The sequence below is a fragment of the Corvus kubaryi genome, unplaced genomic scaffold, assembly GCF_017639235.1.
Source record: "Corvus kubaryi isolate FWS band 111438036 unplaced genomic scaffold, C.kubaryi_AGA036_p1.0 133, whole genome shotgun sequence".
In the NCBI taxonomy this organism is placed as follows: Eukaryota; Metazoa; Chordata; class Aves; order Passeriformes; family Corvidae; genus Corvus; species Corvus kubaryi.
This window is the reverse complement of record NW_024580667.1, coordinates 1,685,113-1,712,101: the sequence shown is the minus strand read 5'-3', so window position 1 is coordinate 1,712,101 and position 26,989 is coordinate 1,685,113. Positions and strand designations below refer to the sequence as shown.

The 26,989-nt window shown below is 44.4% G+C and overlaps 1 protein-coding gene across 3 annotated transcripts in view; it reads right to left on the bottom strand.

Annotated features, from left to right (window-relative positions):
• ABCG1 (ATP binding cassette subfamily G member 1) overlaps window positions 1–26,444 on the bottom strand; it is a 52,792-nt gene extending 26,348 nt beyond the window's left edge. Inside the window, exons 1-2 of one of the 3 annotated variants that reach the window (XM_042033681.1) lie at window positions 26,329–26,434; window positions 23,145–23,388 (exon numbers count right to left, since the gene is read on the bottom strand). In XM_042033681.1, the coding sequence (XP_041889615.1) occupies window positions 23,145–23,388; window positions 26,329–26,370 (286 nt within the window). In that variant the 5' untranslated portion in view covers window positions 26,371–26,434. Of the gene's footprint in view, window positions 1–23,144; window positions 23,389–25,765; window positions 25,955–26,328 lie in introns of those variants that run through there. The other 2 variants (XM_042033684.1, XM_042033690.1) reach the window with 2 other exon arrangements.
• Between the last annotated feature and the right edge of the window lie 545 nt (window positions 26,445–26,989).

The window sequence follows — 26,989 nt, the reverse complement described above, 5'->3', positions numbered from 1 at the left end:
AGGGAATTTGCAATTGTAATGTATTCTTGTACCTTGCCTCAGAGAAACGACCTTCGTTATGTAAATGTCTATTAAACAGCATGCCAGGCACCAAAACATCAGGACAGAAAGGGCAGAAAAGCCAAGTGAGTACTTGAAGTAACCAAATCGAGTTCCTCTGCCTCACAGTTCACTCCAATTCAGAAATGAGGAATTCATTCCTCACAACCTAAAATAATAAGTGTTTCAAGATTTATGAAAAAAAAACCAAAAAGAAAACCCCCTGTGGGCAGCAAAGCTCTTTCTTTGTAGTGGACTAAATGGCATTTCTTAATATAGCCCACAGGCAGGCCTTCTTAAACATTTTGCTCTTGATCCACAGCCGATTTCCCACTTAGTGGTCATGGGGTGGATTAGTCGTAACTCAGATGCAGGGCTTAGCCCGTGCTCACAGCAAGGCTTGGAGTGTTCAATCTACCTAATTTGACACATCTAAATGTTTGATGCTTAACCTAAATTCATTTCTAGGGCCCATAAATTATCAGTGGATAGGAACTGGCACACCAAACTGGTGATTAATTCCATTCATTTGGAATTCCTGTTCTGGGAAGGGATAAAAAGCCCTCTGGAAGAGCCTCTCTCTTAACTACAGTGGGAGTTTAGGACAATTAGCTTAGTTGAGACACCCAGCCTCTCGATGCTGTGAGAAATCCCATCCACTGCCAAAGAAATGATGGCTGACTTTAGGATCTTTTCTGTGGGTTTAAATGTCAGTTTGATCATGGTCCCTCATTTGCTTGCACAATTGCAGCAACTAAGCACAGCAACTGCACACTCCCAATCTTCAGGCTGGGTTGGAACTCCACACCTTCAGATGCTCCCTGGGAACTCATCAAGAAGAGCAGCCTGGCCATGTTCAGGCTGTTCAAAGGTATCAGATACTGTGTTGTAACTCTGTCTTTAATGCCTTACTTTGCACTCTGATAACTGGGGACAGTTCACACATTTTTTCTTCAAGCTATCCACTAGCTCCAGTACACAGTGCAGTACTGGTAGCACTGGGTTCAAACTTAACCCATCTCAGAGCCTGAAAAATCCAAATGTGCTTTGGAAGATGAGATGTTAATCAAAACTAAATGTTTGAGGACAAACTTAAAAGCAGATTTTGAATTTTGTTTGTGTGAATGCCTAACGTTTGACACCAGTATACGTCATTTGTGCTGAGCAGTAACTTCCTTCTGTGGCAAGTCAGAAAAAGACACAGCAAATTGGAGCCTAAAGGGCAACTGTAAACCCCCAAGCCAAGATTCATGACACAAAATCCCCAGCAACTGTAGGTCATGTTGTATAATAAAAGAGAAGGATGAGAAGATGGCACACCAGGCAAGATACTGAGTTCTAGCACAGGGAGAATCTTACACCAAGCTGTAGGTTATACAGAATCTGAAAAGTCCTTTAATTTCATTGTTCCCTCAGATCCCTGGACTAGATATTAAACTTATGCAAGACACGGGATGTGACAGTTCACATTGTGCAGTCAAACAAAAAAAGCCCTGACTAAGTAGAGATTCCACTCCTTTGGAACTCTGCAATAAGAGTTACATGCACCTTGCTCTTTCTCTATTATCCTGGCTGCTCATCACATTATTTTAGTATCTGAATGCTGCTCTTCCTCAGAATAACTAATTAGATGCGACACCCTGTTAGGCTTGCAAGCTCTGCAACCCCCTGATTTTGAGTTTGAAGGTTTAACAGACTACACAACCCCGCTCCCCTTGTTTGGAGAACCCACACCTCCAAGGGACAGAAAACTGAAGTGTCTGCAGGTGGACACAGAATTCACAGATTTTCTTGAGACATGTTCCTCCAACAGAAGAGAGGAACAGAGTGTCACCAATACTGTGGCAAACCTCCGTGCTCCTGCTACTACTGGTCACACCTCCCAGCCATGCTGGGTTTGTGCCAGCCCCATTTAATTCTGTGGTTTTTATGGTTATGACCAGAGCAGAAGCATCTAAGTAACCTGTGTTTCCTTGTATTCACCTTTTGTGTCTCCCTTTATTTGGTCCTGCAGCACAGTTCCAGCCTTCCACTGGGGTTTACAGCGTGATTACCATTACATGTGGGTCCAGGGGTATTATTCTTATTCTTGTTGTTGTCATTCTTGTTATTATTTTTATTATTGTTATTATTTTATTATTATCATGTTCCATCCATGTTAAGATTCAGTTCTTGTTGTTTTTTCTGTTGAATGTTTCTGCCTGAGAGAGTTAAAGCTGCTGCTCCTCTTCCTTCCACAGGCACATGGAGCCATATGCCTGCAGCCGGGGATAGAGAACGACAATTAAATAGGTCAATGAACGAAAGTAACCTTCAAACATGAATGCAAATAAATCTCTACTTGCAGCAGGACCTGATGCCTCCAGAAGCAGTATTTACATGTTGAAGCATTTTGGAGATCTGGGGCATAGCTTGTACTTTGCCTGCACAGAAAATAGCTACCCTAATTTATCTTCAACCCTTAGGAAATATGAAAGGAGGAAAAAAAATATGAATGACGCACAGCTTCATCTTTCTTCTGAATCTAGTAGAATTGTCCTTTCCAAGTAATATCCATAGCCTCATCTTTGTTTGATAATTGCTTTTGCTGCCTTTTTTTTTTTTTTAATTGCCTTTGTTTCTGTTACTTAAGCCCACAGGAAAGGTCTTTCCTGACAAAAGAAGAGCCAGCCCAATTCGAAATGAAAGGCTGACACATTCCCTCGAATGACAAACCGAAGTCACGAGCCTGATACACTGTGAGATGAAAGCTGTTTACGTGTGACAATCAGGCAGAAAGCAATTTCTTATAATTGCAGTACCTTCATACATCAAGGTACAAATAGTGTTATTCACAGTCTTCCAAACAAATAAAACCAGAACCCTTCACAACAGCCCCTTCCTTTCGGGAAAAAAAAAAAAAAAAAAAAAAATCTTCAAGTAGGAGATACTCTGAAATATCCCAGCAGCTGTTCTGAACTGAACTGCCCCATCTGCCTTCCCTGCCAAGCATGGATCCAGCTGGGTCATTCTGCAGCAGAGTGAAAGAAAAAGCCTTCCTCCCTCAGAGAACACTGCTCTGGCTCTCCTGTGCTGACGTTCAGAGTCCCCCTTCACTGTGAATCTCCCCCTCCCTCCTCCCAGCCTCCCCACTCACGCGCACCCAGAGCAAGAAGGTGGGAAGGGAAAAAAGCAAAAGTAAAACTTTGGCTCTTTCCTCCTACCCAGCTGTGTGAGGGTTAGAAGGGAGCCCTGGGGCTTTCTAGAGTTACAGCAGAAGCAGCTGAAGTTATTTAGCATCTCTTTACTCCAAATTTGGCCTCGTGGCAATATCTGGTCCGAAGAGCTTGGTGCACAAAGAAAAGCCTTCTGTGATCTTCATCCCAAACTCCAGGTTAAACTGGAATGTGATGACATGTCTCCTGTAAACTGCATTGGAAAAAACCCTTTTCTCAGACTCCTAGAAACAGAGTTTTGTCTCAAACAGACTTCTGCCATGGCTCACATGCTCACAAGACAACACTTTGTCCCCAGCCCTTACAGACATGAGGAGAGACATTTCTTGGATTTTGAAAAATGTTTCCAGTCGTGGCCACTGCAATTTAAAAGCTGCCAGAGTGTCTGATGTCAAGAAAAAAAATCACAGCTCATTAGTCAGCTTTGGAAACTCCAAATGTTACATTTGACTCCAAACAAATTCCATTTCTTCACATCAGTCTAACTCAGCCGCATTAGTGATGACAGGAAGTTTCCCTGAGGAACAGGCAATCTCGGCCATCCGACCCTCTGAACAACTCCTGCACATCCCTGCCCTGCCTCTGCCCACCCTCTCAAAGCAATTCTGCACTGCAAACTGCAAGACACACTTCCATCCCCTCACATTCCCACTGCTCCTGCCCCACTCTCTCCCACAAGAAGGTGAAAAACCCTTGGAGCCCGGAGGACCCTTTGAAACACGCTCGGGGGCAAAAAGGTGTTTTAAAAAGTAAATTTTAAGCTCATGCACTGAGTCTTTAACCCTACTATACACACCCAGGAGCAGAGACATGGACAGAAACTTCCTGATGGGCCTTCAAACCTGGAAAAGCTGTCAGAGGGAACAGGAGTTGTGTTCAGGAGAGCTGCTGGGGCTGAAGCAGCTCCGATGGCAGCAGGACATCCCTGCTCCCTGCCATATGGACAGCTGGAGCACGTGTCCTGCGAGACTTCTATTTTCAGAAATAGCCACGCTGATTCTGATCACTTCTCCTCCAAACTGTCAAGACTTTAATGAAGTAGAAACATGGGATAATGTATTTATTTCAGCAGTAATCGAGTAAAAGATACAACCTATGATCCTGAATGCAAAATTAAAGGAAAACCTGAAGCGTGTGCAGAAATAAACCCTCCATTACCTCCACTTCTCTCATTTTACTTAGAACAACTGTGTTTTTATCTCTCCCTTCTAGAATATTTACACTAATGAAGTTGCCCAAATTAAAATACTTTTAGTTGTCAGCAAACTAAATACACAATCCTCTAAACACCACTGAAATAATTATCATCTTCTGCAGCATGTCAGTGCTGAATATGTTACAAACAAAAGCCACTGCACAGGGCATTGCTGCTTCTGGAATGGAAATGAGGTAGAACAAGCACCTTTCAGGACTCTGATTTCTGCTTTTTTTTTTGCATTTGGAGAAGTTGGCAGCCTCACAGGGACATATATCCATTGCACTACCGTAAACTCCTAAATTTCCATCTGTTTTTGAAAGCTCCAGCTGACCTACATTTTATGTTATGGATTAGTTGAAGCTTATAGAGTAGCATCAGCAAAGCAGGAGTCTTGCTGCTAACCACATATCCTAAGCAATTAAACGTTTCATCAATAATATGTCCCACGTAAAAATCAAGTTTTCAAGAGCAAAACTCTTCAACATTTCGCACACAAAACAGAAAAAAAACATTTGATATATGCATTTTAATTGCAGTATAAATATCATCAATTTGACTAATTTTGATTTCACAGACTAAAAAAATTCAAATGTACACATTAAAATGATTTGAAGTTTTAAAAAAAGGATGAACCTTGATTCACATTTTCAGGACATACTAAAATAAGGCATCAGAGTCACTCTGCATTTTGGAAATCCTGTCTTTTTGGAATTATCTGCAGAATTATTTTTGAAGCAAGGTGGGAAGCAGTAACTCGTATCACAAAAGCATGACTTCCGCTACAGGTTTTCCACTTTATTCTGAGAGAAAATTCAACTTTGAGTTTTGGAGGTGGATTTTTTTGCTTGGTTATGTTCTTGGCAAACCAGCAGCAAGTCACTCCAGAGGCCAGTGGAACTCCTGAGGTGAGGATGATCCAAGTCTTAAGTCCTTGAGTCAGAACTCAAGAACTCCAGCTTGGGTCTCTTAGAGTTTCAAGAGCCCTGGTCATCCACTTGGCTGGGTTTTTCCTCTTCCTAACTATAAAGTCCTCGACCTAACAAATCTCCTGCATTAAAATATAGTCAGAAGAAAATATAGTGAAGAAACAACATGTTTCTACTCTGATGCACTGTCATTTTTCAACAAAGAAAGGATATTAAGGATTTTCAGAGGGATTTTCGTTACAGGCTCTTCAGGAGGCCCTCTGTGCTAACAGCCTTTTCCCTTGTATTTTTTACTCTGCATTGGTTCATTTCCCAGTAACAACTGTAACTTCTTTTGACGTTTTCTGTCCTTCTTTACAATTAGGTTATTCAGCTCTTCAATGAAAAGGCAAAGGGTAAGCTATGGACTGATTTAAGCTGGCTGGTTCAACTGGTCTAATTAGACAGGAGAAATTTGGTAGTAAAAGCAGCTGCTTCCTCCACAAACTGGAAGTCCATCAAAAGAAATGAGCTATTTTAATGGCCTGAAGACTCATGTATATCATTAGTAAGAGAGACACACATAAAAAATGCTGGTCTTCTCATAACTTTCTAATTAGATGTCTCTGTAAACCATATTCCACAACACATCTTTTCTCCCAAAGTCAAGACAACATGTTTCCATTTCTTCTTGTCCACCAACTAAACTGACAAGAACATTTCAAAAACAAGTTGTTCGGATACATTACCCGAAAATTCAACTTGACCTGTCACGTGAGGTTTCTTTATTCCCTTATTATAGGACTTTATATCACTGGTCTACCTATACTTTATTACTTCTGTAAGTCATTTATCTCTGCTACCTATTAACACACCAGTACACACAGGAAATAAAGAGGAGATAAAGAGTCCAGGGTGTTACACTGTTTTCTCCATAAATACTGTCACTTTAAATGAAATAATGAAGGGACACAGTTAGAAGAATATCCATGTCACCTCAAACCATGCTTTGATCCTAAAATTCACAGGCACTCAACACACCCAGCTCCTGCCAAACAATGCAGCACCACTAAAATCAATACAGTGGCACAGGCTTGTGTTGGTTCAGAAGCTGCCACAGACTCAGGGATCAAAAGCAGGGATTCATGACAGCCTAGACACAAGGCAATACTGCAGGACTCCAAAGAGTGGAAGACAGAAACCTTCCACGTCGGAACACCGATGTATCGGGAACTCAGAATCTCAATATGGGGCTTATTTTAACCAGCTGCCAACATCTATAATGTAAACATTAAATGTGAGCTGTTCTACTGGGCCTGGCAGGGACAGAGAGGATTTTCCTGCCGAGCAGCCCCCATGGAGCAGCTCTGGGGCACTATTGATAACACGCTGGGCAGGGCTTGCACAAAGTCAAGGTTTGCTTTTTTTAAAGTAGCCCTGGGTGTGCCAGAAGCTGGGAGGGGGCACAGGCAGCTTGGCTTCACTAATTAAACTGCCCTGATCTTCATCCACGAGTTTTCAGCTTTTGCTCTTCTCTCTCCTGTTCTGGGGGCGTGGAGGAGACACTGAGGGAGTGGCTGTGTGGATGCTCAGCCACTGGCCAGGGCCACCCCACCACAGCTATTTCCCCGTGGGAATGTGGAGATTCACTTTTCTGGCATCTTTTGATGAAATTCATAGTAACTTACAGTCCACTGACCATCAGTGAAACCTTCTGTCAATAAAGGGAGCCGAGGTTGCTGACTAATTTGTACACATGCTCTTACACAGTAGGAACCTACATGGATTCAAAGGAGTAGCACCTCTGCTATGAGGAAAGGACTGGAGAATTGGGATTATTCAGCCTGGAAAGGAGAAGCTTTTAGCCACCTAACTGTGGCCTTCCAGTGCCTGAAGGGAGCTGACAAGAAAGATGGAGAGGGACTATTTACAAGGGATGGAGTGACAGGACAAGGAGGAATGGCTTCAAACTGAGTAGATTCAGATTAGATACCAGAAAGAAATTCTTCCCTGTGAGGGTGGGGAGGCCCTGGCACAGGTTGCCCAGAAAAACTGTGGCTGCCCCTGGATCCCTGGAAGTGTCCAAGGCCAGGTTGGATGGGGTTTGGAGCAGCCTGGTCTGGTGGAAGGTGTCCCTGCCCATGGCAGGGGATTGGAGCAAGATGATCTCTCAGTTCCCTTCCAACCCAAACCATTCTATGATTCTAGGAATGTGTCCAGCCCTGTTTCTCACTGCTGTGAAACACCTGAGGAAAAATTTGGTCTACTGCCTATTAGGTACAACAGCTCATGCAATCCATGTTTTTAAAAATACCATAAAAATAAGTAATATCTTAAAATATTTTAAAATCTCATTGTGACATGAATTACACACAGTGATAAAACAATTGTGGTCTGCCAGGCTACAGACAGTTCTCAGGGCAGCGTGTTCAGTGCCATATGGGCAATGCACAAGTTCAAAGTTTTGAAGCAATTTTTTCTAAGTGTATGTGACAGAACAAGGCACAGTAATAGCAGCCGTAGCCTGTGTGCAAATGGAAAAATAAGCGCCTCTAATATTGTTGGTTTTCATTTCAGTGCTGGCTAAATGCTTTTGATCATTATGTGCAAGTGATGAATGCACCACCTGTGTCTTTTTTTGTCCTTGTGCTAACAGGTGAGATTACCCTATTCTGACAGGGGCTGCAGCAATCTGGGTAATGGCACAAGTACAGAACATTGCTCTGTTACCAGATCACAACATTTTCAAAATATTGCCATGTTTTTAAATTCCTGTGTGTATGTGTTAAAACTGAGTCACTGCTCCACTTCCATCGACGACCTGAGTGAAACCCAACACGCTGCTTTTAAGCTCTGCTATCTGCCCCCAGCGGATGAGTTTCTACTTCTGTCCTTGTAATATTTGTAACAGTTCTTGTGTATTTACAGCTGGTATTACTGTTAGCACAGCAGCCCCCACATGCCCTGGTCCCATATTCTTAGTCTACTGACATCAAATATTAAGCTCAAGATCTTGGAGCAGGGACAGCATCTTACCCACTCAATTCCTGTCTCCCACACTCTCCATTTGTTTGCTGTTGATAAATTGTCCTTATACAACTGAAGGGTTTGCTACAGTTCCTACAGCACTGCTCTTAAGACCCTCATATGTCAGTAAAGCGAAGGTCACACCAGGATTAGTTTCACACAGAGTGGTTTATTCAAAACATAATAAAAATTAAAATCAGGCTTTTCCCACAAAAATCCCACTGTCTGTTATGTTAGAATAATGCCTGGGCAAACTGCACAAGGCATGCTCTTGGGGAGGGGTGCTTGCTGAACTTAAACCAGAAAGTGCTTTTAGAACTGAGGAAGAAGCAAGGGCAGAGAATAGGGCTTGACTCCCAAAGTACTTAAACCCCAAGAATGGGACCTGGTCTGGTGGAAATAGCTGATGGATGACTCAAAACCAGACCATCTCCTCATGAATCCAACAGAGCTGTTGCTTCTGTCCCAGCAGTCCAGGGACAGCAAAGGCAGGGGTCACCCACGGAGATCGCCCATGAGCCGGGGGTGCAGGGGGGGGCAGGAGTGTCTGGAGGCAATGAGCATAAGGAGAACATGCCACTGCCTTTGGGGAGGTTTACATCTGTCACTTTTTCCATCTTGCAAAGCCGCAAAGAAAATGGTGTAGGTGGACGGCTCAAGATTGCTCTTCTCAAAGGCTTCCTCCTGAAATGGGCGCCTACGCTCTAATACTGACTAAGCTGCTGGGCTTTGCTTCTGATCTCATTAGATAATAATACTGCAATACAAAAGGAGGGGTTAATCTTGACTATATCCCCAATCTCCTTTCCTTGTGTACAGTTGTAAACACCCTGGAAGCATTCGGAGCCACTTCTTCCTCTGGTTTTAGTGTCAGCACCCGCACAGAATGGCTGCCACTGGGGATGGGGGAGCTGGAGGAAGGGAGATAGGTGGGACCATCTTTTAAAAGACACTGGGCAATTCACACAAATCCTGAGCTGTGGGAGTGCCAGGGTGGCCAGCAGAAAAGACAACTCAGTACAGCTCTTGTCACCTTTATCTCACTTGCCTCACCCCTGTGATGAAGAGACCACCGAGCACTCCTGCTCACAGCTCGGAGATGTGTAAGGGGTACACAGTGTGGATCCCCTCCAGGCTGACCACAAGCAGGCAATAGCCTCCCTAGCCCACTCCCTTTCCCACATCGGAGGTGCTCAGGGAAGGCAAATGCAGCCACAAGGGAATGTGGACACCCACCATGTGCAGAGAGCTCTTCCTGGGAAGTGCCCTCCAGCTGTGGACCTGCAGTGCTCTTATTTGCCTTCCTGGTGCAGTTAAGGAACGTTTCTAGTCCCCAAAAAAATCAGTCAGAAGAACATCTCTACCATATCCCTGTTCTCTGCACCCCTCTCTCAGTGGCTCTTGCAAATCAAAGCACATTATTCTACTTAAAACCTCCGTATTTTCCTTCTGCACTCCAAGATACACAACTCCCCCCAGTTTTCACCAGCAAACCACTGTTCAAACAAACAGAAGTAGCAGACATTTATCTGGCACGTAAACATACTCTCCTTTACACCCAGCAGGAAAGCAAGCTGCAAAAATGTTCAGCTAATGAGGAAATTCAGACAATGACGTCGGCAGCTGTAAACAGCAAAATTGCCCAAACAGGTCTGAATTGGACCCACCACTGCTACACATGAGAGCTCCAACCAATTCTTACAACTTCTAAAGGAAACAAGAACAAAGCACAAACAATCTGGTTACAAGAGAAATGACTGGGAGCAGAAAATTACTCAACTTATGCAAAGTAATAAGTCCCTATTGAAAAGCATCTGCAAAATGCTGCCTTTTCTTCCTGCTATTCTTTACACCACTGGCACTCAGATAAAACAGCTTCCATTTTACACTCATTTTTCCTGCTATTTTAGCCTGTTATGCAGTTAATCCAATAGCAACAGACCTGAACCACTTCTAAGCAACCGATACTCTCTTGCTTTTCATTTAAAAAAAAAAAAAAATCAGGCTGCCGCTGCATTCCCATAATTACATCATCTTGTCACTACAAAGGAGGAGGAGGAAAATACACCTCGATAAAAATGTTATCTTCAAAGTGTTTGTTGCAGTGATACACAGGCAGTTTTTGTACATAAATAAATATACCTGAGTGTATGTGCATACATACATCTAAATAAGGAAACAGAAATAACCTATAAATATCTACATATAACCTATATATATATATAGCCTGGGTATATATATACTCACTAATATTTACAGGTATCTATATAGATATATTAAGTGGATATATATTGAACATATTTATATATAAAAAGACAATGCACATACAATATACTTGTAACACATTTCTCTTAGCACTCTGAAAGGAGATCCTCTGATGCTTTCAGACACACCCATATTGCATGGTGTCTGCTGACACATTCCACCACCATGTAAGCAGGCCTTGAATATTGGTGACATTCAACACTGACATTTAAAATTAATTACATTGGCTTCTGTATTTTTTAGAATGCAGTTTTAGCAGTGAAACATACAAATAAGTGGAAAAGTTTCTTCTGGGTGTTAGGCCATACCCTTCCTTCATCAAACTTTATTAATTTCTGTTCATTTGGTCCAGAATGTTCTATCCTAAGACAGCAGCCCCGGCAGAATGCTGATACGTGTTCTTGGCTAAACTCTGTCCAATTTGTCATTGCAGTGATTCCAAGGTTCATTTGGGCCTGTACTTTTAGAGCAGAACAGTATGAACATCTGAGAAGAATTGTAGGTTGACTTTGAAGTTATTTTTGTTTACTGTAAAATATGTGCCACCTTTTGTCCCAATTCAGTTTGCTTGGGGAGTTTATTTTTACTTCCTGTCAATAAGAATCAAAAGATGAGTGCTGAAATGTCACAGCCATGCCCTATATGGAAAAGCCTGCTTTATTTTTATGTATTTGGTTGATTTTATAATGTGAATAGAATATATGGGATTCAGGAGACTGATGCCCATACCTCTGCTTGGAGACTAAAGAGTAAATCTGTTAAGTATTATCATGCATATTCTGAAGTTTCATCTTTCTTTTGGTGTCCCCAGATGTCACACTACTGCACAAGACACAATCATGCTCCATGAACACCAAGTCTTACAGTAACCCCAGGGTTTATGGACTTGTGAGTACTTCAGGTTATGTATTTCTCCTTCAGGTTTACATCATCATTCTCCCAGGCAAGAAATCAAATAGTCAACCTCCTTCAGGGATGTCTGTCAAGCTCCTCTGACTGTTTGTGATATAGCAGCTCACACATATTGTCATAACTCAGCCTTTAAGACAGCAGAACCTGATTTATTATAATCACAAGTGCACAATTTATTATAATCACTCCATTCCCTATTTGCAGTCACAACTTTCCTGAAACTTTCACATGAGAGGGTAAAAATGTGCCTAATGCGAGTTCCACTTCAGTGATGATTTACACCACAGGGAAACTTTCCATGGGCTTAAACAAACAACTGGCCAGCCATATTATTTCATTTATTTTTAAATACAAAGCTTAGAAAAATCAAACCAGCCAAGAAGGTCTAAAAATGGTCTGTGCTCAGTTATGTGATAAAAGGCCAGTCAGAGTGAGCACAGAGACTGAGCTGAGGCTCAGAGGACGCAGCCCCCTCCCTGAATTGGCCACTCTGAAGATGTGAAGATGAAAGGGTCAGGACTACTGTTCCTGGAGGAAAGCCCACCAAGATGTGTCCACAGGGAAATTCTCTCCCTGGAATGCTGTACTTTACCATGTCATGCAGGGGGAACAGAAATTTGGGATGGTGTAAAACCAGCCAAAGGGGTGGCTATGGGAATTATAGAGTGAGAACTACCCATCACAGGACATTTAGGAGAATTGCAAAAGGCAGGGAAAGGAATGGATCAAGGACTGAGGAGGAACAGGCCTGAGAAAGTAGATGGAAATGGGGATTAAAGGGGCCAGAAGCATGTAAGGAGGCAACTACAGCTGTCTGACAGGGATCCTAATGGGACTCCTGATAAGCACTGTTCCCAGATTTCTCACGTGGGAATGCCCTCACCACTGTGAGTTCATGTGCAGAGATGGTCTCAGCATGAGCAGCAGAAGTTTTTCAGCTGCTGGAGCAAGAGGCTGCAAATCTGAGGGGTTGTAGGTCCAGGTGCCAACAACAACTGAAGGAGACCAGAGTCTGAGGACCTGATTGGATGGACAGTGTCCAAAACCCACTGGGGCAGAGACCTTTTGTGTGTGCTTGTGTGTGGAATCCACAATCACCCAGCCAGGAGGAATGTCAGCGAGACACCAGGGCTGCTCAGGTTTGCCCATCTGTGTTTAGGAGGGTGCTGGAAAAGCCCTCTGTCCTCCTGCTGGTCCACAGAGCTGGCTGGGTGCCCTGCCTCACCACTAACTGGGCTTGGAGTTACAGAAGCAAGGCTGCCACACACCAGGGCAGGAGGAATCCCCTTATGTCTCAAAGCCCCCCCAGCTCCAGCCATTACTAACAGTGTGATTTTTGCAATCATTATCATTGGACACTCTTGCACACTCCTTGTGAAGGACACAGCAGTTCTGGTTACAAAACAGACTGACCCAACTCGTTTTCCAACCAGTCTCCCATCAATCATCTTTGTATCTATGTACTGTCAATTTGTTCCTCTGGGGCAAATTCTTCTTCAAGTAATTCTTCAAGACTCAGGGTCAAAATGAAAACCCAGGGGAGTAACTTTTCACTGCCAGCTGTGCACAGATGTGCCCCTCTGCACTGTCCTCGCCTTTCTGACTCACGTTTCTCTGGTGACAGCATAAGACCGTCACCTCTCCAAGTGGAGAAGGAAGAGGAACTCAGTTCCAGACAGCCACTCACAGGCTTCAGCTTTATGAGGCTCAAATAGCGTTTTAGGCAGTCAGGCCTTGATATTCATATGCAATAAGCTGGCTGCAGTTTGTGGCTTTTTGACCCAGAAAAAGAAGATGCTCTTCCTCTAATTGCAAATATTTAGCTTCAATCCCCTTTCTTTTAATTGGGTACTCATTTACCCATTCTAGCCCTGCCATGCTGGTGTTATTAGAGTGCTTAATATTCAAAGCACTTGAGGTAATAACATCATGACTAAAAAAAATTACAGTGGCCATGCTCTGCTGGTGCAGCCCCATCCACTTGACTGCTTCAAAAGCACAGAACAGATGCAACAGGGCAGAATTTAACTCCACCGCTTAACAAGAGTATTAAAAGCTTCAGTTTCTGGGGTTCTTTTCCTTTAAATTTCATATTAACCAGGTGCACCACTTCATTTGAAACTTCTTTGTTCTGTCTGGCATAAAAGCTTACCCTCTAAAGCTCAGCAAGAGACAGAGCATGGGTCCATTCTCATTCACCCAGGAACCTGATCACTGTATATTCTATCTTCTCCTCTCTTTTGCAGCAGAAGAGCTGCAATTATAAACATTTGTCATTACCCTAAACATGTGAAGCTGGAAGAAATATGATTCTTACACAAAAGATGCAGGCTGTACGTACCAGATGAGAGGTGGATGTGAAATTAGCTTGTAAAGCCAAGGTCTCTGCCATTTATTTTTATCTGGAACAGATACATAACAAAACAACCTGAACAAACAAGCGGTCATCTCTTTGGCTATTATGTAATTCCACATAGTTCTGCCTGGTGAGAATCTGGATGGCTTTATCCCTGTACCTTCTGAAGAAAATTAAGTCCTCAGAATGCACCTGTTTCCCTCACAAATCAGCAAAGTCCAAATGAGCTGTAAATGGGAATAGAAGCCCAGCAGTGACAAGAAGGTCCAACAAGGAAACGCAGTCCCACGGGTTCCCACGGCATGACTCGAGCCATACTGCAGCACACATCCCCAGCCACACCACTTCCTAGACAGAATTGCTTTGTCCTCGTTCCAGAGACACCTACACAGGACCAGTCCTGCTGTATTTTATGCCACCACTCACATCTGATCAAATATTCACTCCAAAGTCTACTTTTCTAAGAGACAAAGTGTCCAAAGGCCAAATTAAACTCAAAACGTCTGCACTAAAGCACAGAATTCACAAGGGAGACACTTTCAAAACAATCATTCATGGGGATATTTCAGCAGGCCTCCTTAGTTACTTGTAGGAAGCTACTGAGGTTCAAAGTTACTGAAAACAACCAAAACTGTTTGGCCTTCTCTGTCTGTGCTGTTGCCCTTTTCCATCACACTTGGGGATGAACAATTTCAAGAACTGGTTGAAGAGGGCAGTAATTCTGCCATACATATTTTATTATGTGTTCTTCTCACGAAGTTGGTGAAAAAGTGACTACATTTGGACAATTTGGGGACCCTCAGTCTTTCTACTTCCTAATCAACTTAGGCTTTGATATCAGGAAGAAGATTGCTGTTAAAGCTTGGTCCTGGGCTTGAGAAGGAACGCTCTGCCAGTCCTAGGGACTGAAGCTCTGACTATAAATTTCTTTCACAGAAGAAAACTAAATTTTCCACATGGTAAGAGCTTGTGGATTTGTTGTCCCCTGTACCAGTGGTGTTAACCAAAAATCGGTGGCTGCTGGGTTCAAAGCTGGCACAGTGGTCAGGCAATCTGAACCGCCAACACCTCAGCTTCTTACTGTCCCAAGGCTTTTGGTAAGAGAGAGAAGATCTTGTCCAGAAGTTTCTGGTAAAAGATTTGGCAACATTAATTGTATGTGATGTCTTTTGGAAGGAATACCTAAAAGAAAAGAGGGGCATTTTGTCATCTGGCATGGATGTCATGTTTCACCAGGGTCTTTTATTGAAGTTCCAAAATAAAATAATCCCACAAGAAGGTAGGTGGCCAGTTCTCTCAGCTGCCTGCTGCAAAGGAAGGGACCCTGGGCACAATGACCCAAACTCCCAATTTACTTCTGACAAAAACTCAGTCTTATGTAAGACACATATCCTTCTGCAAGTCACAGAGGTTCTAGGGGTAAAGCATGGCTGCTGCATTTAGGTTTTGCCTCAAGGACATTCACTTTGAGAATGAACACCCACCTTTCAGTTTGCATCGCTTTAATTTTAAATTCAAATCAGTTCATTCCCACGTGCTAAGCTACCATGTAAATCTTGCTGGGGTTCTCCTTGCATGTTGTTTCTTGTAAGTCTTGACATGTTAATTTTAATAATAAGACCGAACACTGTTTTCTAGAAGAAGACAAAAGTTAAAAGGGTGCAGATGTAAATCATAAAGCAGTGCAGATATGAATTATAAAGCAATTGAGGCAGGACCTGCCACATTCTCAGTAGTACCATGTTCTGTCTCCCCAGTTTACCTACAAGAACAATGCTAGAGGGAAGAGTGAAGCAAATAATTTTTTAGAGAATACAAAGCTGAACTCTGAGATACTAAAACCCCTGATAACAAAAATCTGCCTGAGTGAGCTGGTAAGCTCAGACCCCATGGAATTCCAGAAGGCACTCTCCAAAGTGGCATGTAAGTGCACAAAAAAAAAATTAACTTTAACAGCACTTTTACTCGAGTTAGCTTCTACTTTTGGCTGCTCTTGTGATTTCAATTTCCTTTTAGTGAAGTTGTGGAAAACCCTGACCAACCATGTGATGTCTGAAGCCTCCAATTGCAAAATGCCTCTTGCTTCATCTTCCCTCAGCCTTCAGACAGATCTTCAGACCAGTGAAACAAAAGCTACTTTGAAATGTGACAGAAGTACACCCAGATGATGGTGCACGTTGTCTCTACCTCCTCAACACCCCAAGCAGGACATGACCACGTATGTGCAGAGGATAAATCATTTCATCAAATCCCACTCAGCATACAGAAAGTTCTAGTGGAGGGTGTCAGGGTGAATTGCAGCCAGACCCTAACACGTTCTCTGAGAGATGGAACAACAAAGACCAGAGCTCAGACTCCCAACAACTCACTGTGACCACTTCTTGGCACATAAATTCAAAAATGTTTTAATTGGTATCTCTCTAAAACTTCCTTCCTCAGTCACAAGTTTTCACAGCAGCAGTTAATAAAATGTATCAAAACATTAGCTAGCATGAAAAATAGTGAGGAGATCATAATGTTTAGGTTTAATAAACAATACAGCAAAGTGAAAGAAGAAGATGATGTTCTGCTCACACAAAGACTCGGTGACCGAAACTCACTGAGTCAAACTCAAGGCTCATTTATAAAAAAGCTCCAGATCAAAAAAACCCCCCAAACAAACAAACAAGCAAACAAAAATCAAACCCCAACAAAACCAAACCCACAGTAACAATGGGATCTGCTTGAAGAAAAACAAGTAATGCTGAAGTAAGGTCATACTCAGCTGGAAAACAGTAGAAGGATCAGACAAAGGGGCTGACCAAGACCTGTACCCAATAACCTCTGTTTTATGGAACACATGCAAAAGGACACTGGGAGTTATTTATCACTTAATGAAACACTGTGAACTATTCCAGAAACAGTGACTACTCAGTATATTTTTACCATCTTGACACAGCCGAAGTGTTGAAAGAAAAACTGCGCGGATTTTATCAAGGTTAAAACATGTGCTTAGAAGCCCTCTGCTAAAAAATCATGTCTCATTTTTATTGATTTTGCCAACATCTTAAGCTGCTGCCAACGAATCTACACAGTATTTGCCTAAAAAGAACCTTTTACCATATTTGCCTAAAAAGAACCTTTTACCAGCATCGCAGTTGGTTGCAACCGGCCTAACTTGTTTATTCTTCCTAACATATGGATCTTAATTTGCACACATCCTCCTCTCCGAGATGAAAACACGCTCTCAGACAAAGCAGGCAAAAAATGGTCGAGAACAATACAACCCATCTGTCAGAGAGAGGCGAAGGGGAAGAAAAAAAAAAAAAAAAAAAAAAAAAAAAAAAAAAGCAAACTCTCGGAAAGTGGGTTTTGCTCATTCCTGCTCTGCATCTTTCCCTCCCTCCTTCCCATCTTAGCAACAGAGCCTGGAGCAGCCAACCAGGCAGGAGCGCATCCCGCCGGGTTACTGCAGTGCATCGGCCGCGAGTAACCGCGCCGGGCGGGCATGCGGCACCTCCACCGCACTGCACCTGCCCCGGCTCCCAGCACGGACCAGCACAGCGTTCAGGCCAAATCCTCCCCTCCTCTGTTTCATCTGGATGTCTCCGGAAGGGATGGGAGAAGGGGGAGGGGGGGGGATCTTTTAAATGAAGTCGTAGAAAGGATGCTGCAAAAAAAAAAAAAAAGGAAGAAAGAAAGGGCGCCCAACTAAATAAAGGAAACGGGTCGGTGCGAGCGTGTGTACCAGAACTAATTCCTAAGACAGCACCGAGGCAAATGAGCAAAGCCCAGCCTGTTTAAATCTCTGCTGATGGTTTGACAGCGGCTGAAGTTTCCATCTTATGCAGAGAACGGTATTAACATAATATACAGCCCTCGGAGCTGCAAGGCAGAGATCGCGCTGTTCTGATGACACTATCTCGGGCTGTGACGGCCACTTCTCGCCTTTCATGAATACCAAAGAACCTGCCAAAGACTCCATGTTCCCCATCGGACACCTCGGAGCCCCCCGGAATGAGCCCGGTCCTTCCTTCCTCTCCTCCCGCTGCTGCCGCTCAAAGCTGCGGAGCAACAACCTTGACAGCAAAGACAGCACCTCTCCGGTTTGTTTCCAAATGTCTGAGCCATCAGAACAAACCCAAAATAGCAAGAAATACCGCGTTTTCTGCTGAGCATGAATTTCTGTACTGCTCCTAAGCCACTCCACGAAAATCCCCGGCTGCATTCTGCCCGGCCGGAGCACGTTCCCTCAGAGGTTACTAGAGACCAAATCCTACCAGAACTCACACTCGAACGCGGCACAAATGACTCATTACAGTCCTAAAAATAACAACGGAGAAATTTCCAACTAAAACGCTGCCTAATTAACCATGAATACTGAGAAGTGTGAGAGGAAAGAAAAAAAAAAAAGCAAAAGCAATCCCTGAGTTGTTGTGTTTTGAAAGCAAATTTATCACTGCTTTCTTGCTGGATGCACTCCATCAAATAGGCAGAATATTTCTATTTCCATCCTATATTATAGCAAAGCCACCTAGAAAGAATAGAGCTAATGTCTTTTCATGGATATATAGAATGTATATGTATCTTTTTAAAGTAAAGCTGAATGACTTTGACCTAGACAGAAAGCTCCAAAGCACTTTTCATGCCCCCTTTGTATAGGAGACTATACATAATTCATCCCCAAACCACAATTCAGATTATTTCATGGTGCTTTTAACAGAAATGGCAGAATCCTGAGGCACTGACTTTTCTAACAAATCCTCTTGCAAACAGTTTTCAGGCAGTCCTAGTACGAAAACCTACACATCTATAATCTTTCTATGAACTGGTAAAACCAATCTCTGTGTTTCTGTGATTTACATTTCAAACTGCAGTTTAAACACACAGCTCAGAAGCCAAGATAAGACCCACTTTCATCTCTTTCTCTAACCTTAGATAAATGGCTTTGTGACAAGGCAGTGAAACTTCGGCCACGTTCTGTTCTAAGCTCTGCAGATCTTGCTTTTTCACATTTAAGGATCCACACTGGATCTAACACAGGACTCTCCTCTTTCTCTTTCCCTCCAAGCTAGCTGGGTCCTTCATCCTAAAGGAAAGGGGAACTATCCTGGGGCTAAGCAGCCCTATTATTTCTATGTGTGCTGAAGTTCCCTTTTTCCAGCTTTGCCAGTCCATGTTAACCTCACAACAGTTCCTCCAGGAGTCCTGGGGCTTTCTGAAATCTTGAACCTCGCTGACCCACAGAAAACCCCCAGGACATGCTCAAACATAGACTGGATTCAAAGACCGAGACACATTTTCAGTTCTGGAAGATCCTTAACCTCACAAGTCACTCAAAAATCTCCTTACTTCAAAACTGAAGGAACAGTTGTTTCTACCTGTTGACCAATTCCCTAGAAGCTTTATGGGGAAAAGGCCAAAGTCGACTGAGACCTTCTGAAACTTGTATCTCTTTAACCTCTTCAAAATTCCCGTTTTGGCAACAACTCCCACGGAATGGAATGGGTCAGATACAGCTGCTTTGATCAAGGACTGACCTGCCGTATTCCTTCCCTGTTAATCCCACTGACCTCAGGGGAAATTACACCAGGAATTAATCAGCTCCACAGTCACACCAATCTCTGCTACGAATTTGATAAAGCCTCATAACGAGAGAAGCATTTATCATATAAAACTTAGAATCAAAATGCCCCTCCTTATATTTAAAGAGAAAATTATATTTAATAGTTTAATTAGGCAGTTTAAGGCTGAGACAAAAATCAATGAAAAATTCCAATTTGAAGTCTACTATGTCTTATTTAGCTTCTTTGTTGTTGACAAGCAATACAAATTCACATTTCTTTGGGCTTTTAATGAAAAGTAAAAGACATGACATACCATGAGTTGCATTGTCTGAACAATCAAGCTAAGTACAGAACACAATGGCAGCACTACTAATTATTCCTCCTTCTGCTAATTTACAACCTAACCTTAACATTACTTTGCAATGCCATTTTAACTGAAGGGAATTGCTCTTCAGTTGAATTCCTCTCCAACATGCTGGCACAAATTGTCTTTGCAAGGAAACTATACTTTCTGCCTTTGTGATCCAACAGTCTTGAAAGGTTTTAACTAATTCATTACAGTCATAGAGAATGATGTAGAAATAGTAGATTTTCTTTTTCAAGCTCCATTTCAGAATAGAAACACCATTAATTTAAAAGGCGTATTTTTGAAACAGCATCCCTTATCGCTTCTTACCACAACCAGCACCCAAGAACAACGTGAACTGAGAGACATCTCCTTTCTTTTTTTTCCCCAGCATGTTTTCTGCTACTCTTCTCATAAAAAGTGAATTCAAATATTTCATATTACAGCAATGAAAGAGACTTTTAGCACAGGGTATCCACAAGGAGTGCTGAACTGCAGCCACCACCAGTGTTTGGAGGCACAACATTGCCCTTCTCTTGGGCACTGCAAAGTCCCAGTTTCCCACTGGAGCAGAAACCAGTATAAGGCAGTCAGAATAGTTTTACATGTAATGCACTCAGGTTTAAATCCATCAGGTTTAAACAGAGATACCCCAAATTACACACAAAATGAAATTCTACTTGCAGAACCGCTAAAACATTCAGAGAATCTGAATTGTTTGGTTCCTGCCTTCATTGGAGACTATTCACGCAATTTGGTTTTTCATTTCTCTAATGGAAAATCTTTTCTGTTAAAACCAATATATTGAGCCAGTCTCTGGGGCAGGGAATGTGGCTGTGAGGAAAGTTTGGTTTCCGTAATCTGACCAGCAACTCACTGAAACACTGAAGCAAAAGACCTTCAGAGGTCACCTGGGCCAGCCTTCCACTCAAAGCAAGACAATCAGCAACTCCAGATCAGATCAGCTGCTCAGCCAAATCTCCCACACTCCCTGGTCATGGAGAAAGCCCCACTGTCCCTGGGTGACACATTCCAGAGCTGCACCTGGGGAACAGGTATTTATTTCCTGGGGTCCACCATAAGCCACCCAAACTGCAGTGTGTGGCCATGGGCTCTCGTTAGGTATCATCTGGCACCACTGGCAGGAGTTTGGCTCCTCTACTAGAGGGTAACTACCCTCTAGGCAGCTGTATGCCAGAGTGAGACCATCCCCCAGCTTCCCCCTCACTACACTGAATGAGCCCAGACTCCTCAGCTGCTCTTTGTAGGTCCCCTGAACAATTTTTTACCCCTTTGTCAGACCCTTTCCAGCTTCCTAGTATCTCTGTTGGTATGAGGCACCCAAAACCGATCTAATATTCCAGCTGTGCTCTTACTGATGAAGAGAAGGATAATGACTTGCCTCCAGCTGGCCATGGCCTCAATCACAGGGTGTGATTCACCTTCCCGGCTGTGAGAGCACTCTTTGGCTCACACTCACTTGGCACTGAGTGCAGACCTCCCAGGTCTGTTTTAGGTCCTTGGCAAGCAGAAGAGAGCCAAATGCTGCTGGCAGACAGCAGCTCAGCCACTCCAAGGCTGTCCTTGGTGGTCCCAGGAATGACACAAGGTGTGGGACCAGGTGAGGAGGATCTGAACCCCTGCAAACAGGCAGCCAGGAAAGTTCAATCTCCTCTTTCAAATCCAAATGTCACAGCCAGTCATAGCCATACCCCAGAGCTAAATCCCTCCACAGGTCATTTTCAGCTGCAGGACATTTTTGCCAGGACATTGTTTTGTTCAAGCCAAGTCACCCAGGCACGTCAGTAAATGTGAACAGAGGTTTTTGGTATAGAACCCCTCAATCACTTCTGGCCAGTGAGAAAAAGATCCAGTTAGAAATCTCAAGCTTCTAAATCTTAAATGAGACATTTTGGCATAGCTCTATTTCTTGGAGGACAAAAAACCTTCAATGTTTTGTGTTTGTTCTGATAAGATAAAGAATAATTTTGAATGTACCAAAGTTGCTGCCAAACCAAGTTGTTCTCCTATGGACAATGTGGCTCCATGCAATTCTAGCAAATAATTAAAAGAAGGCCAGTGTGTCCACATTCAGTTTTGATGTTGAAAAGCCCATTAAAGCATGAAATCTGCAGATCTTTCAATTGTATGCACAGCCTGTCCACATACAGTAGCACTTTCATGGCAACAGCTCCAGTTCTTTTCATACCACACATTTTTAGACTACTGAAGCCTTGGTGTTGTGATAATAACACAATTTACAGACAGCAGCCAACTACTTGGTGAAACAATTTCAAGTGGAACCTTTAAGCCAGTGGACTTACAGTTTCAGAGCCAGTGCAGGTATCAAGTACGGCTCAGGTGAGCGCTGCACTGGCAGGGCCTTATCTCATAAAAGATCTAAAGCACACAACCATACAAATTTACATTACTGAGAGAGAATTCCTCAAGGAAGAGCAATTATATCATTTAGTACACAGAATCCTCCTGAAGATTTCAATATTTTCCCTTGGGCATACTTCTTTTCGCTGGCAGGAATTTACTGCACGACCTAGTTTTCCTTTCAGAGAGGACTAGTCACACACACCCAAAAAACCCTCCAAAACTCTCTAGGAAACACACGGTTACACAAAGCAAATGAAGGTATTAAAGGAATGGTTGCCAAGCAGAGGAGAAAGGACAGAGCCACCTTTCAGAACTGGAATCAGCCAAGAATATATAAAAAAGAGAGTTGAGAGTTCTTACTCCCAACACTTCTCTTCCTTAAGAAGTGCCCAATACCTTTTGGTATGGCCTGTGTTGCAGGCTGCGAACTCTTTGCAGTGTGTATCAGCAAAGGAGCTACCCAAAGAGCATCCTGGTCCTTGACTAAACCACAGGATTCAGTCCCAGCAAGAGCCAGTGATTTCATCAAAGAAATTATAAGCTTAGAGAGACCCATCCAAGCTGCAGAGAGACCTGTAGCTCACAGCACTTCTTTCCAAACATAGCCTTTAAAGAAAAGAATTTTTTATCCTGGTGTCTAATGCCTTCTGAAATTCTGAGATACTCGCTGTTCTGAAAGAGTACTGAAAAAACAACCATTTCACAAAACAGCCAACTGCAGGAGTAAAAAACAAAGCCTCCTCATTTCCCCCACCCCCATCTTTAAACTCCTGCATGCTCTGCCCACCCTCAACAATAAATTGTAGACAGGCAGGATCACAGGACAGATATTTGGCAGCACAGCAATACTATATTTACATCACATACTTAAGAATTGGGAGGCAGAAATAAGCAGTTGTATGAACTACTGCATCTACAGCTTCTCGTGGATGAAACCTTGTTTTCCTCACCTTTCTTTCTCCACCACGGCCCTTCCTGGATAGAGTAGGACAGTTCTTTAAACTCGATGTTCACAGCTGGCCTACGGGGCAGGTAGGAGAACCTGTGAGCTTCTGTCAGAGCATTGTCCACTTTTTTTAGGTGTCCATTCATGAGTCGAATGTCCTGGGTGTCTGTGCCATTGGAGACCACCTCGTCCACTGAAACACACACGGACTTTGGCTCGGCCATGGTGCAACCAGAACTGCTGCCACCCTGCAGGGGAAGTGCAGAAAGTTCACAGACTTTTGTTTAGGAACATGTTGCAAAGCCTTCTGCATCAGAGGAATTATTCTGTAGACAATGCAAGAATCTGGCACCGTAATGTGCTGAAAGGTGGAAGAGGAGTAAAATAAAGCAATCTTCTGTTCATTCTGCCTTGACAGAAGAGGTTAAAGAGCTCTTGCAGCACATACAGTCCCTTTAGCACTAGTTTTCCTTTCAGATCTTGCACCAGATTAATACATTTATAAGTTTAGTCTCCATTGTATTTGGTTTCTCATGCACTTAAGGAATTTGGTTCTCGTTACTCTGATTCCAGAGCTTGGGACAGAGCTGAAGGGGGAAGGGAGCTGGCTGAACAATTACTTGTGCAGACATTTCAAAAGACAGCCACTCAAAATGTCCAAAAGCTCTCGTTCCTCTGGATCAGCCTATGCTTCTGTAAAGGTGAAATGATATTTCTGAGAATTTTGAAATATACTGTTTCCTGCCTCCCTTTCTTCTGCACTGACTGTTCTGGAGACTTTGCAACCTGGGACAACAGTAAAAGTAAAAAAAAAGGTTTTTCTGGAGGTCTTTTAGGAAAGCACAATGCTTTGCACCCAAAATCCTTGAGTTCTTTCCATGCTCAATAGTGGTAACTAATGGCAATCTTATCAGCTACATAAACATACAAACCCTGCTCCAGTTCTTGCACCACTGACACTGTAAGGTCAAAGTTCTGTGCTCACAGCCGTACCTCTTGCTATATTTGCCTATCACAGCATTCGGTGCAATTCCACTTGGCACTTTTTGGACTACATCTCCTTCCCCTTCTCCCCTGACCATGACAACAGCCTTCCTCTTCTTTTTTTAAATTATGCATACAAAATCTGGATTTTTTTCCACTCCTTTTACCAGCACAGGTGCCTTGCACCAATATGAACAGGATGTGTGTAAGCTCAAAAGAAAAAACAGTAATGAATTTTCTTCAGCTAAACAGAATTTTGAACAGTTCAGAGGCTGTTGGCTGTCATCTGTTTGGTGGATGTCATAAGCAGAGCTGAACATCTGCACAGTTGTCTATTAGGAAATTTCGTATTTTTAATGCAGATTCGTATAGGAAAGGACTTCTGTAGATGGCTTAAGTGCCAGGCTTTCCATGCTAACGCATCTGCCCAAGGATATACAAAGTTATCTCTTGGAAAGCAGATGTGCTGCACTACTTTTCAATGCATGAATGCAAACAGAGCTGCGGGTCCTGCCACTGTTTCCCTCCATTTGTCCAATTCAGATAAGAAGTGACATTGCCCCCTCTTCCCTGTGCCACTTCCATCCTCTCTCTCATGGTTCCTGGTCTTCCCATCTTTGCTGTAACAGCAGCACAGCTCAGATCAGTCATTTGTCATGAATGCTGGCAAAAACATTAAAGAAAAACCACAGTCCTACATAATTACTGATGAAAAAAAAGTACTCCTGCATAACCACTCCATAGCTGGTGTCTTCACATTCTTCGTGCACAAGCCCCAAGTTCTGGGAAAAAAAGCAGCTCTGCTCACCACATTTTCTCAGGGAAGAGATTTTAATCGTGCTCTCAACTTACTTAGAGGTCTGGTATCCAGTAACACTTACTGTCAAATTCTTAAATAGTTGACTGCCATGGTATGTAATTTGAACATAACAAGAGTAATGTGAAACATCTTAGAACTCAACAATTAAGGCAGGGGAACTTCCCTAAAACCTAAGAGAAGGTGAGTTAACAGTATTCTTCCCTGAATGTTTTCAAGGCTTACTATGGCACTCATAATCTGTTTTGTTCCGAGGAACCACTGAGCACCTTCACACATCGGAGGGAATATCCAAACTCTAACTCTCAATGAGCAGGTCACCTTGATTATTCAGGTGACAGTCAGAGCTTCTCCAGTTTAGATCGATTCAAAAAGAAATACCCTTTGGACAAGATCCTTGCCTCTGACTACTCAATTATCTGAAAGCATGAAGCCAACGACTTTTGTTATCGGGACATTAAACAATTTCAGTCACTCTGTGCACCGAGCTGCCTGTTCACACACCTGCCTCCTCCAGGGACCACCTGCTACGGGTGAGGATCCCCCCGGAGCACCTGGCACGCTCCAAACGCCTCCCGGTCTTGGGATCACCTTCGCTTGGAAAAAGCCGGGCAACCACGTGGCTACGACAGCCACGGACTTACCCAAGCCGTGTGTAAGGCACAGACACACCTGAACCCCCTCCGTAGGCCCCAACACCCGCGGCCCCCTCTCTTCTCCGCTGCCGCCCCGCAGTGATGCCCAGCCCCGCACGCCGAGCTGTGCCCGCACCGAGCCCTGCGCGCCGGGCACCGCGAGCGGCCGCTCCGCAGCACCGCGCTCACCTCTCGGCTGCTTTTGGACAGTTTGGGGTATTTCCCATGTAGTTCGATGGAGCCGCTGAGGAGCCGGGCCGCTCCCGGCGCCCGGCGGGGACGGCAGCGCCCGCGCGGTCGCAGCAGCAGGAGGGTCCTGCGGGCTCTGCCCGCTCCGTCCCCCGCCGGCCCCGGGTGTTATGCAAAGGTTACGGTCCCTCCGCAAATCCGCTGGGAAGCCGGCGGGGCGCAGCGGCGCAGGGAGCATGCTCGGCGATAATCCCCCCGCCTTAGCTACAGACAGAGGTAACTAGCGGTCAAGTCCCGCCGTGCGCCGCCGGCCGCTCGCACACTCGCATCCTTCACCCCGCATCCTGCACCCCGCATCTCGCATCCCTCATCCTCCATCCTGCACCCCGCGGCGGGACGTAGCCCCGGACGCACCCTCCGACCCTGCTTTTCCCTCGGGAAGCGTCTCGGGAGCTCCCCGCGGAGCCCTCGCACCATCTCCATCTCCATCCCCCAGCCCCGCACCTCGCCCCCCGCCCGGCGCTCGCCGCGGCCCCAGGGAGGGAAGGCAGGGCGCTCCTTACCAAAGCGCTGCCCAGGGAGAAAGCCGCCATCAGACATGCCATGTGCACCGCTGCCCGCCCGGCTGCTGGCGGAGGAGCCCTCGAGTGCCGCCTCTCCGCCCCGACTGGCTGCGGGAGGCGGGCGGGCAGGGATGCAGCTGGGGCCGCCCCCGCCCCGGCCCACCCCTCCGGGGATAGGGGGAGCGGCGGGGTTGGGGCACCCCTCGGCACTGGGGAAGGTGGGCAGCGTGTCCCCAACCCGCCGGTGGCCGTGGCTGTGGCTCTGCCGAAACACGCGGCAGATGCTTGTCCCGGGGACTGGGGCACCGAAGGTCGCTCGCCGGGACATCATGAGAGGGGCTGCCAGCACTGTCCCCACGCTCCGGGCAGGGATGGGCTTCCTGATGGGCTTCCGGAGGCATTCCCTGAGGAAACGGAGAGTAGAAGCACCATCTAATCTCGCCTCTTGCCATCCCGCCTTCACGAGGACGAGACGGCTCTTCTGGCCCTGGGACTGCTACCCACCGATTTATGAGCAAGCCATTGTAGTCAGGGATGGAGAGAAAGAAAACTTGTCACTGAGTTACATTCTCCATTCATTTACTCCTCACAGCAAAGACCTGAATTTCAGCGAGGTCACACAATCACTAAATCGCGGAATGGTCAGGCTGGAAGAGACCAC